The sequence below is a fragment of the Lissotriton vulgaris genome, chromosome 4_1, assembly GCF_964263255.1.
Source record: "Lissotriton vulgaris chromosome 4_1, aLisVul1.2, whole genome shotgun sequence".
Classification (NCBI taxonomy): Eukaryota; Metazoa; Chordata; class Amphibia; order Caudata; family Salamandridae; genus Lissotriton; species Lissotriton vulgaris.
In genome coordinates, this window is record NC_141691.1 from 742,580,906 (window position 1) to 742,595,107 (window position 14,202).

A 14,202-nucleotide genomic window follows, 5' to 3' on the forward strand; every position below is an offset into this window, starting at 1 on the left:
TGCCTGCACTGAGATTGCTACTGAACGCTGCAGCAGGGGCTTTTTCAACAGCGCTTTTGCCCGCCCGCCCGCCTCCCGCTCTCCGGTCCAGATTTGTGAAGGCTCTAACACCGAGCGGAGCGCGGAGCAGGGCCAACAAAAACCACAAATCCCAGCAGCCCTAGCGGCACTAGCCGCGTCAGTTTCGCGCGGGACGCGAGTGGGACGTCCGGAGCGAAGCCCGGGCAAAGGGCGGGCCCTCTGTGGCCCTCAGTGGCTGAGGTAGGCTGGGCTGGGCCCAGTTATTTTCATTGACATTTTCGGTTTGTTATATTCTATTACGCCTGACTGTCTGAGGAAGACCCATTTATTGGAATTTGTGCGTCGCTTCCTCTTACTCTACTGTCGGACAGTCACTGTTGCATCTCCAGGACTATATTTATTATTTTATGAATATTGTTATATATATTTTTTTTTTTGTAATCATTCTTCTGGAGGTATATCACTTAAATACCTTTATTTCGTGGAAAAATCCTACAGAAGATGTCTAAAAAATTACGTTCTGGAAGGGTAGTTGGAGACAATCCTGGTGCAAAAGCAGTCATTACCCGCACAAGAAACAAATCTGTGAACAATCCCCCGTTGAAGGGTCAATGCCAACTCTTTGAATTATGGGACCTGCCTCCCCTCAAAAAAACTAACTTGGCTGCCACAGAAGCTACCATTGCCACGGTCCAGGAGGTTCATATTCAAGGTATCACAGACCCTCCGCCCCCTCCCGTGCAGCCTGCGCTTTTTCAATCAGCGGCAGCGGTATCCTCTTCCCTTGATCCTTTTGAAGGGAAGGTGGAGAGTAGTCTTGATCTTTCGGTACCTGTAAATGAACATGTGAGCCAACCTCCTATGCCTCAAACTCCTCTGAATGATAGGTTGGGCGGCGACTTATCCTCACTATCCATTGACCTTGAACTCTGTGGCCGCTACGTAAATACAGCTAAAGTGGAGACTCGGGACCCTATTAAGCCCTCGGGGGGTGCTACTCCATCTGGGTTAATGCTGTATAGTAGTACCCCTTTGTTGAATGCTCAGGACATGTCCAATCTGTTAAATGGTTCTAGCAGCCCGGGTCTCAATCTATCTGGTATCTGTCGTCCAGTGGAAGCATGTGAAAAACCGATTTCTGAATCCTTGATTGCCCTGGAACAATTATTAGCCTCCATCTTACTTCTCTTGGGGAAATTTGTAGGCAGCTCGGATTGTATCTTGGATTCAGTTACCCAAATACTGAAGACATTGTTACAAAAGTCGCCAGAGTTGAGGAGTGTATCCCCGCCCATGACTGTGCGCAGCCTGCCAAAGGGGCAAATAAATGTGCCTACAGTGGAGTCTGATTTGAAGGCTGCAACAGCAGTTTTGGAAACACACATTGTAGCTATGCCCTTATCCGCAGTGCCTAATTGTATTAAGAGCTCAGGTCTTGAGATCGAGGAAGAAAACAAATCTGCTTCTGGTCTCAAAGTGGTTCAAGATCTATTTCCCATCTTCATGTCTGAAAACAAAAAAGAATCTATGGACGATAATCACGAGGTAAAGGTAAAAAGTGGTAAACATAGAAATAATAAAGGGAATAAAAGGAAACCAATTCGAAAATACAGGAAGAAAAGGCAGCGTCGCATAATCTTCCAGAATCCCCTGGTTGAACTGGAGAACGAAGATTTAGATGTGGATCTCTCCTCTACATCTTTAAAAGCGGAAATTGATTCGAACTCACCCATCTCGACATCTTTAAAGGTGGAAAGTGACCTGTGTCTACCAACGTCTTCAGAGGTTTTGCCACAAATGGGGGGTCCTCTCCCAAACCCTCCGCCATTGGCTGCGACAGGAGCTCCAATCCTATACTCGGTAGGGGCCCTTAACCCCTTGGCTCCTCCTTTCGCTGCAGCCCCTGTGATTGGAGACCGCCCTCTTCCTGTCCGTTCTCTCAAAAATTTAAAGGCGCCTGCGGATGTTTTTGTGTTAGATTTTTTGCCTTTATTTGATGTTGACTTACCCCTAAACAGAGCTTGGCTTCTTAAGCGTTTTAGCGAGATTGAAAGTCTTCACCATATTCAATCAAGGGACATTGAGTTAGTCTCCCTGTCGGGTGGAGTCAGGGTTTTGAGTATAAGGGTTAAATTCTATTCTCCAATTATAGCAAATTTGATATTACAGCATGCCAAGAATTTCCAACGTACAGGTATCGACATTCTCCCGATTTTTAACCTTGGTAATACAAATCCTTCTTTTGGGAAGGCATCCAGGGGTGATGAACAAAATGGGGTAGCCTCTCCCCTTAGTGACCTGAAAATTTGGGTCTCTAGGGGAAAACGCTCGGTCTCGCACGTGAAGCCACTCCGGCTAACTCAGAATTCCTCTCTCATAGAGGATAACAACCGGTGGAATTGGCTGCATAGTGCCTTATCTACAAAAACAAAAGACAATCCCAAATTGTTTCACCATCTTTAACACCTCATTAAAAATTATTTCTTGGAATGCGGCAGGGATCCACAGTAGCCCAGAGAAATGTGATTTTTTATTTTCTCTAGGAGCTGACGTAATTTGTATACAGGAAACTTGATGCATTAACACGCTGGATGCCTCTAAGGATTTCTATGCCTTGGAAGTGCCTGCTGCCCCTTCCAGGAAAGGTCATGCTAGGGGGGGAATTGCTTGTTTATTATCTAATAAATTGCAATGGAGATTCTCCCATTATATCGACCCAAGTAAACTTTTCCACGCTATAACCATTGAAAATCTCTTTCATGACGGTATAAAGTCACCTGTTGTAATCCTTAATGTGTATATCCCCCAGAAGAGTGTTTTAATGTTATTCTGAAGCAGGTATTCCGATTCATGGATCACATTAAAAATGTCCCATCCCCTCCGGAAATTTTGTTGGTAGGAGACTTGAACTGCAAAATCTCCAATGTTAGTCTGAAACTTTTTAGGAATAAAGCCAAAGAAGAGGCGCATTTTGTTCCCCAAACCATCTTCCCTGATAAGTTAGTGACTAACAAAAGAGGGAAGATTCTGCTAAAAGAACTAGCGGCCGTTGACGGTCTTATACTAAATGGGAGACTTCCGTCTGACGTGCCTGCTAAATTTACTCACAAATCCCCTTTTGGGTCTTCTATCTTGGACTATGCAATCGCAGACTATGGTTTGTTTCCTTATATTCAGGACCATAAGATCATACCCACCGCCCTGAGTGACCATAGCATATTGTTTGTATCTATCTCTTTAAATCCCAGGAGCACTGCGCCTTGGTCTCTCAATGGCAGTGATGTTGCCTTTCACGCTTCCTCAGGAAGGTGTTTCTGGAGTCCTCTCGCCATTAATGGGGTACAGGATTTCTTATCTGATACCCTAATAGTATTAAATGAGTGGCATGGGAATGAAATAGTTTATTTTGAAGAATTTATGCGAAACATCATTCTTTATGCTAAAAAAAAAACTTCTCGCCCTAGGAATGGGGTAGTGGTCCCTAGTACACTGCGTATCCTAAATAAGGAAATAAATAAACTAGTCCGTGAACAATATTTAGAGAGAGTCTTGGAACGTGAAAAAGAAATTTCCAGGTTAAAAAGAAAGAGATGTAGATTTAAGCTGAAAATGAAAAAGGAAAGGGAGGACAATGTTTGGATCAATTTGAGGGAATCTGTTGTCCATGGTAGGATCAGAGAATTTTGGGCAATAATTGGGAAGGGGTGCGGTTCTAGACTAAGTCCCTCTCCTATCCCTATAGCGGAGGAGGTATGGATTCCTTATATCCGGGATCTTTATGCAGGGAACGGGATTACAGGTGATGATATTGCCATAGATGCTACACCTGAAGGTCTCATTAATTACCCCACAGAAGTAGAAATTGAGACGGCTATAAAAAACATGCAAGTCTCTGGGGCGATGGGCCCTGACGAACTCCCCATGACGGTCCTGAAACAGGACCCTCTAGGGTGGAGTAAAATCCTGTATCCTCTGTATAGAGCCTGCTTTCTGTCCAAAACGGTACCTGCCTCTTGGCGGGGGAGTATCTTGATCCCTATCTTTAAGAGGGGAGCTAGGGATTGCCCCGCTAATTATCGTCTGATTGCTCTCCTCGACTCCATTGGAAAGGTCTTTGCGAAATGTCTTTTAAAGTCCCTCTACGATTGGGTCGAGGAGAGCAATATCTTGCCGTTTGAACAGACTGGTTTCCGTAGGGACCACGGTACGCTGGACAACCTCACCGCTCTTCATGTGGTTACAGATAAATACGTCCAGGTGAGAGGAGTGGTAGTGTATGCTGCCTTTATTGATTTCTCCACAGCGTTCGACAAAGTAGATCGTGGAACGCTGTGGAGAAAACTCGCAGCGCTTGGTGTTCCAACCTGTCTGTTGGAGATGGTCCGGTCTCTCCATAGAGAGACCTGGTGTAGGGTCTTGTTGGGGGGCGAAAGGGGGCTATCTGATCAAATTCCATCTTTGAATGGCCTTAAACAAGGCTGTTTATTGGCTCCCCTTTTGTTCTCCTTATACACGGCAGATCTACCCGCCGCCTTGTCTGCCAGAGAGGGCATTGCCCCGATGGTGGGGGGGACCCCTATATCTTGCCTGATGTACGCCAATGATGTCCTTATTCTTGACCTGACCCCTAAAGGTCTTGCAAATCAGCTACAGGCTCTTCATGCCTTTGCAATAAACCATGGAGAAAATTACAAAAAACAATTTGATGGACAGAATGTAGATCAATGTCTTACATTCACCCCAGTACAAGGATCTGGGCCTAAATCCATCGTTTTTTGCACTCCACACCACCCTGGGTCAGATAATGGCTTTATGCAAATCAGCTCTGACCCTGTGCCCCATGGGAACAGTCCAGTCCGAACTACAACAGCCATATCTTTCCCAGACCGGAATCAAGCATCCGAGGACCGGACCGGTTTCGAGGTAACACCTCTCATCAGCCCGGCTAGCTTGACTCCAGTGGTGTGGAGGCTCTGGGGCCCACGTCTGAGCTACCCCAGTACACTCAGGGAGAAAATTACAAAAAACAATTTGATGGACAGAATGTAGATCAATGTCTTACATTCACCCCAGTACAAGGATCTGGGCCTAAATCCATCGTTTTTTGCACTCCACACCACCCTGGGTCAGATAATGGCTTTATGCAAATCAGCTCTGACCCTGTGCCCCATGGGAACAGTCCAGTCCGAACTACAACAGCCATATCTTTCCCAGACCGGAATCAAGCATCCGAGGACCGGACCGGTTTCGAGGTAACACCTCTCATCAGCCCGGCTAGCTTGACTCCAGTGGTGTGGAGGCTCTGGGACCCACGTCTGAGCTACCCCAGTACACTCAGGGAGAAAATTACAAAAAACAATTTGATGGACAGAATGTAGATCAATGTCTTATATTCACCCCAGTAAAAGGATCTGGGCCTAAATCCATCGTTTTTTGCACTCCACACCACCCTGGGTCAGATAATGGCTTTATGCAAATCAGCTCTGACCCCTGTGCCCCATGGGAACAGTCCAGTCCGAACTACAACAGCCATATCTTTCCCAGACCGGAATCAAGCATCCGAGGACCGGACCGGTTTCGAGGTAACACCTCTCATCAGCCCGGCTAGCTTGACTCCAGTGGTGTGGAGGCTCTGGGACCCACGTCTGAGCTACCTCAGTACACTCAGGGAGAAAATTACAAAAAACAATTTGATGGACAGAATGTAGATCAATGTCTTACATTCACCCCAGTACAAGGATCTGGGCCTAAATCCATCGTTTTTTGCACTCCACACCACCCTGGGTCAGATAATGGCTTTATGCAAATCAGCTCTGACCCTGTGCCCCATGGGAACAGTCCAGTCCGAACTACAACAGCCATATCTTTCCCAGACCGGAATCAAGCATCCGAGGACCGGACCGGTTTCGAGGTAACACCTCTCATCAGCCCGGCTAGCTTGACTCCAGTGGTGTGGAGGCTCTGGGACCCACGTCTGAGCTACCCCAGTACACTCAGGGAGAAAATTACAAAAAACAATTTGATGGACAGAATGTAGATCAATGTCTTACATTCACCCCAGTACAAGGATCTGGGCCTAAATCCATCGTTTTTTGCACTCCACACCACCCTGGGTCAGATAATGGCTTTATGCAAATCAGCTCTGACCCTGTGCCCCATGGGAACAGTCCAGTCCGAACTACAACAGCCATATCTTTCCCAGACCGGAATCAAGCATCTGAGGACCGGACCGGTTTCGAGGTAACACCTCTCATCAGCCCGGCTAGCTTGACTCCAGTGGAGTGGAGGCTCTGGGACCCACGTCTGAGCTACCCCAGTACACTCAGGGAGAAAATTACAAAAAACAATTTGATGGACAGAATGTAGATCAATGTCTTACATTCACCCCAGTACAAGGATCTGGGCCTAAATCCATCGTTTTTTGCACTCCACACCACCCTGGGTCAGATAATGGCTTTATGCAAATCAGCTCTGACCCTGTGCCCCATGGGAACAGTCCAGTCCAAACTACAACAGCCATATCTTTCCCAGACCGGAATCAAGCATCCGAGGACCGGACCGGTTTCGAGGTAACACCTCTCATCAGCCCGGCTAGCTTGACTCCAGTGGTGTGGAGGCTCTGGGACCCACGTCTGAGCTACCCCAGTACACTCAGGGAGAAAATTACAAAAAACAATTTGATGGACAGAATGTAGATCAATGTCTTACATTCACCCCAGTACAAGGATCTGGGCCTAAATCCATCGTTTTTTGCACTCCACACCACCCTGGGTCAGATAATGGCTTTATGCAAATCAGCTCTGACCCTGTGCCCCATGGGAACAGTCCAGTCCGAACTACAACAGCCATATCTTTCCCAGACCGGAATCAAGCATCCGAGGACAGGACCGGTTTCGAGGTAACACCTCTCATCAGCCCGGCTAGCTTGACTCCAGTTGTGTGGAGGCTCTGGGACCCACGTCTGAGCTACCCCAGTACACTCAGGGAGAAAATTACAAAAAACAATTTGATGGACAGAATGTAGATCAATGTCTTACATTCACCCCAGTACAAGGATCTGGGCCTAAATCCACCGTTTTTTGCACTCCACACCACCCTGGGTCAGATAATGGCTTTATGCAAATCAGCTCTGACCCTGTGCCCCATGGGAACAGTCCAGTCCGAACTACAACAGCCATATCTTTCCCAGACCAGAATCAAGCATCCGAGGACCGGACCGGTTTCGAGGTAACACCTCTCATCAGCCCGGCTAGCTCGACTCCAGTGGTGTGGAGGCTCTGGGACCCACGTCTGAGCTACCCCAGTACACTCAGGGAGAAAATTACAAAAAACAATTTGATGGACAGAATGTAGATCAATGTCTTACATTCACCCCAGTACAAGGATCTGGGCCTAAATCCATCGTTTTTTGCACTCCACACCACCCTGGGTCAGATAATGGCTTTATGCAAATCAGCTCTGACCCTGTGCCCCATGGGAACAGTCCAGTCCGAACTACAACAGCCATATCTTTCCCAGACCGGAATCAAGCATCCGAGGACCGGACCGGTTTCGAGGTAACACCTCTCATCAGCCCGGCTAGCTTGACTCCAGTGGTGTGGAGGCTCTGGGACCCACGTCTGAGCCTCCCCAGTACACTCAGGGAGAAAATTACAAAAAACAATTTGATGGACAGAATGTAGATCAATGTCTTACATTCACCCCAGTACAAGGATCTGGGCCTAAATCCATCGTTTTTTGCACTCCACACCACCCTGGGTCAGATAATGGCTTTATGCAAATCAGCTCTGACCCTGTGCCCCATGGGAACAGTCCAGTCCGAACTACAACAGCCATATCTTTCCCAGACCGGAATCAAGCATCCGAGGACCGGACCGGTTTCGAGGTAACACCTCTCATCAGCCCGGCTAGCTTGACTCCAGTGGTGTGGAGGCTCTGGGACCCACGTCTGAGCTACCCCAGTACACTCAGGGAGAAAATTACAAAAAACTATTTGATGGACAGAATGTAGATCAATGTCTTACATTCACCCCAGTACAAGGATCTGGGCCTAAATCCATCGTTTTTTGCACTCCACACCACCCTGGGTCAGATAAGGGCTTTATGCAAATCAGCTCTGACCCTGTGCCCCATGGGAACAGTCCAGTCTGAACTACAACAGCCATATCTTTCCCAGACCGGAATCAAGCATCTGAGGACCGGATCGGTTTCGAGGTAACACCTCTCATCAGCCCGGCTAGCTTGACTCCAGTGGTGTGGAGGCTCTGGGACCCACGTCTGAGCTACCCCAGTACACTCAGGGAGAAAATTACAAAAAACAATTTGATGGACAGAATGTAGATCAATGTCTTACATTCACCCCAGTACAAGGATCTGGGCCTAAATCCATCGTTTTTTGCACTCCACACCACCCTGGGTCAGATAATGGCTTTATGCAAATCAGCTCTGACCCTGTGCCCCATGGGAACAGTCCAGTCCGAACTACAACAGCCATATCTTTCCCAGACCGGAATCAAGCATCCGAGGACCGGACCGGTTTCGAGGTAACACCTCTCATCAGCCCGGCTAGCTTGACTCCAGTGGTGTGGAGGCTCTGGGACCCACGTCTGAGCTACCCCAGTACACTCAGGGAGAAAATTACAAAAAACAATTTGATGGACAGAATGTAGATCAATGTCTTACATTCACCCCAGTACAAGGATCTGGGCCTAAATCCATCGTTTTTTGCACTCCACACCACCCTGGGTCAGATAATGACTTTATGCAAATCAGCTCTGACCCTGTGCCCCATGGGAACAGTCCAGTCCGAACTACAACAGCCATATCTTTCCCAGACCGGAATCAAGCATCCGAGGACCGGACCGGTTTCGAGGTAACACCTCTCATCAGCCCGGCTAGCTTGACTCCAGTGGTGTGGAGGCTCTGGGACCCACGTCTGAGCTACCCCAGTACACTCAGGGAGAAAATTACAAAAAACAATTTGATGGACAGAATGTAGATCAATGTCTTACATTCACCCCCGTACAAGGATCTGGGCCTAAATCCATCGTTTTTTGCACTCCACACCACCCTGGGTCAGATAATGGCTTTATGCAAATCAGCTCTGACCCTGTGCCCCATGGGAACAGTCCAGTCCGAACTACAACAGCCATATCTTTCCCAGACCGGAATCAAGCATCCGAGGACCGGACCGGTTTCGAGGTAACACCTCTCATCAGCCCGGCTAGCTTGACTCCAGTGGTGTGGAGGCTCTGGGACCCACGTCTGAGCTACCCCAGTACATTCAGGGAGAAAATTACAAAAAACAATTTGATGGACAGAATGTAGATCAATGTCTTGCATTCACCCCAGTACAAGGATCTGGGCCTAAATCCATCGTTTTTTGCACTCCACACCACCCTGGGTCAGATAATGGCTTTATGCAAATCAGCTCTGACCCTGTGCCCCATGGGAACAGTCCAGTCCGAACTACAACAGCCATATCTTTCCCAGACCGGAATCAAGCATCCGAGGACCGGACCGATTTCGAGGTAACACCTCTCATCAGCCCGGCTAGCTTGACTCCAGTGGTGTGGAGGCTCTGGGACCCACGTCTGAGCTACCCCAGTACACTCAGGGAGAAAATTACAAAAAACAATTTGATGGACAGAATGTAGATCAATGTCTTACATTCACCCCAGTACAAGGATCTGGGCCTAAATCCATCCTTTTTTGCACTCCACACCACCCTGGGTCAGATAATGGCTTTATGCAAATCAGCTCTGACCCTGTGCCCCATGGGAACAGTCCAGTCCGAACTACAACAGCCATATCTTTCCCAGACCGGAATCAAGCATCCGAGGACCGGACCGGTTTCGAGGTAACACCTCTCATCAGCCCGGCTAGCTTGACTCCAGTGGTGTGGAGGCTCTGGGACCCACGTCAAAGCTCTTGCCCATGGCAAAGGTTTAAATTCCCTATATCAGGCAACGGGAAAAAGGCACTTCTCGAGCTTACTGGAAGTTTATAGATCTAAAATCCCCGCAACAATACTGTACGGTATTGAACTCATAGAGGTGAAAAATTGGGACTTTTGCCATAAGCTCGAGGGGAAACTCCTAAGATCTCTATCTTCCCTAAATACTGCGTGTTCTTTGGCCGCCTGCAGTCTCGACTTCGGACTCAGGAGTAGCTGGGTACAGGGATTATGTGCCCTAGTAAGATGGGTGGCCTGTTTGGCTAGAGCGGAAGTAGGGACCATGCGAGCTTTCCTCAGAAGTGAACTATTGGGTAATTTTAAAGAGTTTTCTAAACTAGTAAGTAATTTTAGAAAGCGGTAGGTCTTCTAAAATTGGATGAAAACGCTTTGTTTCTGTATTCTCCCTTACAGTTAAAACTCGTTTTAAAGGAAGCCTCGTGGGATCTATGTTTTCACTCCGATAAAAAGTTAATTTGTGAAAAAAGGAATGTAGACCTTCTCCTTAACTCCTATGTGATGAAGTTGCCACAATCTTATGTCATATGGAACCTACCGCATGGTATTCGTAGATTTTGGTTTCTTTTACGTTACGACTTAATCCCTTTAAATCTACTGTTATCCAAATGGTATGGCTCCTCTGCTTTGTGCAACTTATGTAAAGTGAGTACCCAGGACTGTATGCACGTTCTATTGATTTGCCCCGCGCTTCGTAAATTGCGCTCTAGATGGTTAAAAGTTATCTGTCTCCGCCTTGGCATTGTCACTTTGAATGGCTTTCTTCATGCACTTTATTGCCCTCCCAATGAAATGTTCTGTTTTTATATTTTTAACTTCTTCAAAGGTTTTTTTAGCTATTTATTAATATGTCTCTGGAGATGTTTTTGACTTCCCGACTCCATTGTAGATTTGTTTTCGCATGTCAGTTTTGTACTTAACCCTGTTTTTCAAAATGTCATAAATTTGTTATGTATTTGTCTTGTTGCTTTTATATTGTATATCTTTTATGTGGCCCTCTTTTGAGAGCCAAAACATAATAAAATAAAATTGAATACAGGGTCAGATGGGCCCTGGCATGATGATAACTCAGGGGACTGAAAAGACCAGAGCGGAGCTGTGTGGTTACACGTCCACCATGTCTGCTGACTTGCCACGCCCCCATGTATGTGGCTTTTCGCATTTAAAGAAGCTTTACTTAAATAAGTAACATAAGTGCAGAATATCCTTGTAAAAATGGAATATATAGCATTATGTAAATGTATAGTGCAATAAGACAAGGTACACTCATGAATAATAAACTAAATGAATAATGCAAACCAATAACACAAATATAATAATTCTGTACCTTATAACAATAGCATTTTATATTTTGTAGTTTGTGATGAAAGAAAAGAAAAAGAGAAGATCGGAGAGGAGGGAGAAATGTATATGGTTTGTTAGTGAGTTATGTAGTGGGGTATGAAGTACATATGCCTAACCATCAAGTATAGTGTCAGAACAAGTGTACAGGGCAACGTAGTCCGCCTTGATAGCTAATATACACTTTACATATTGTTACTTTAGATCTGAAGTGAGTCGCACATGTCTTGAACAGTTTAGAAGAACTTCATAAGGAAAACAATATCCCCCTTCACTTCAAATATTTTTTTTTCTGATTTTCTGCTTTCCTGTTTTTTAGGAAAAGGTCCAGCAGGATGGTGTCCTTGATGTTTCTGGTTTGATGGCTTTAAACTCTTCCGGGTCAAAAAAAGGGCTTTCTCCGAGAATCGAGCATAAATATGAAACCATTCAGGTTGCCACTGAAGACAACATCACTACGATAACGTTGAACCGTCCAGACAAGAAAAACGCCATTAACATGACAGTAAGACGCCAATTTAACGGTTTCAGTAAAAACAAGTAAACGGTTCAAATTGCATCAATTTAAAACTTTATAGACATCCATACAAGAAGAATAAATGTAGACTGTACACTAAAATTACAAATACTGTATACAACAGATTCTGTTTTTTAAAAAGAAATGTCAGTGCTAAAAGGATGAGCTGGTGAAACCACATTTAAGGAGGAGGCAGGTGATGATGGAGATGGATTCTGGATATCTGCGACAGGCAGATATTTATGAAAGACTGTGCAATTTGAGATTCTGCTGCAACAATAAAAATGTACTCTTTAAACCATTTTCGTATTCCTTGGAGCTAGACAGCATGAAATCAAAGACGATTAAAACGAAATAGAATTAGGGCTACTCTGGGTCGGAACTGGACAAAAAACATAGCCCAGAGCACCAAAATAAAAGTGGTCTCTATAAGCGAAACAGATATCTAAAAAGAGTGGGAATATCAGAGACTATCTACCCCAAACCACTATTGGTGCCTTTCCATTTGCCGCAGGCACAGTATCCGTGTTTACAGGATGTCTTATGAATATGAATTAATAAACGAGTTACAGATCAAAAAAAGCTACCTAATCATTGTTTAGATATGTAAAAACGCCACAGCCATGGCCCACTAGGCCCAATCACCATGGCAGAACATTTCCTAAAGAAAATATTTTAAATTAAAAATATTATCTGGAGTCGCTCCTTGGGAGCACTGTGAGAGTAAAAGTGAGTCAGGTAAAAAATGATTAATTTAAATAAAAATCATTAACATGGCTCACCAGGCTCATCCCCAGGGCAAAAACATTTTGAAAAAAAAAATTGTTAAATGAGAAAAATATCTGGTATAGTATCCCTACAGTGCCCATAGGAAGGATAATAGAGCAAAGGCAAGACCTACAAAACTTGACTAAACACATTAATAAGAATAAAAATTTGTGTGGCCGTGATTTGCAAGATTGCAGTCGCCTTTAAATATATGCTATGCTCAGTAGAAAGGTTGAAGGCAAAAAAGTCTATAATTAGCTCAAATATCCTCTCAGAGCTGGCAGCATTATGCCCCAATGCTAGTGGGGAGTAATAACATGCACACCTGAAGCAAATTAGAATCTGCCACCCATTGGAAGACAGCGGATGAGAATAACCAGCTGACCCTGAGACAGTGTGGCGTGCAGGGAATGTCCCAGACGTTGAACCCTGCGGCAGTCTGAGACGCCAAGGTTAAAGGACTCTCCCCCTCAGGAAAATCGGCCAATTAAGAAGGAGGCCCGGTGGGCTCCAAAAGGACCGTGACCTACAGTGTTTGCAGAAGAAAGCTTTAAAAGTGATACAAAATGGTTAATAACCAGCTATCACACACAGGCACTGGTTTCACTAAACAGTAAATGTACACACAGCTTGGCAAGGAAGGAGAATCTTGAGGCACAAGTAGAACATTGGTTTCTGATGCTCCCGCTGGTTTCACAACATGTGGATGAGTGCAAGTCTTGGCAAGGAAGGGTGAGGCACGGAGAACAAAAATAAAATGGCTTCTTAGCACACAAACTGTTTTCACAAAATGGCTGACAAGCAGGAGGCATGAAGAGTAATAAAGAGGAAATAGCTGCCTACTGCTCCCTCCTCCCACCGCCAACCAACACATGCAGGATTGCAGGGCAAATATATTATACTGGAATATTTACCTAAAATATTGCTTAGTCCATCCACAAGGCCATCCACCACTAGTAAAGAAACTGTAAGAATGTGAAAAATCTATTAAAATAAAGATATATAAGGTATCTATAGTCCCTAAAAGGGCTCCATAAATCTCCATGAACATCTCAAGCACAAGGAAATTGGATTAACATCATAAATCTCTGGCACAAACATCCATAGTAAATTAGACTTTTTAAATTTACAGAATATATAGATTATTCACCAATTTAACAGACACATACACAAACAAATACGTTTGTCAAAATAGTGGGTGAGCATATGGAAAGAAATAAGAAGACTGAAAACAAAGAAAATGGCAGCTTGTGAAAATATTAGGCATATTATGATCGGTCGGAGCTTTTCCGACTGCATTGTAATCGGCCCCAAAATATGAGAAATGCTTTCTAGTATATAGAGAATGGTTGCAGAAAGCTGGACATTCCATAGTTATTTAAGGGGGAATGCTACTAAAACTGGAATCCATGACATGAAGGCTTTATGAGTCCTTTCTGGTATTTGACCAGGGTCAGTCACCAATAGTCTATTACGTTTCATAAAAGTTTAAAAGGGGAGCCAAATGGATCTCAAATTTCTCCAGTAATAGTGTATATAGATAGACCACACCTTCCCCACCACACAATTTAAGGCAGAATGA

The 14,202-nt window shown here is 45.1% G+C and overlaps 1 protein-coding gene across 1 annotated transcript in view; it reads left to right on the forward strand.

Moving 5' to 3' along the window:
• LOC147722517 (enoyl-CoA delta isomerase 2-like) overlaps positions 1 to 14,202 on the forward strand; it is a 945,915-nt gene that overhangs the window by 264,488 nt on the left and 667,225 nt on the right. Inside the window, exon 2 of the mRNA XM_086966853.1 lies at positions 11,655 to 11,840. Within this exon, the coding sequence (XP_086822979.1) occupies positions 11,655 to 11,840 (186 nt within the window). The remainder of the gene's footprint in view (positions 1 to 11,654; positions 11,841 to 14,202) is intronic.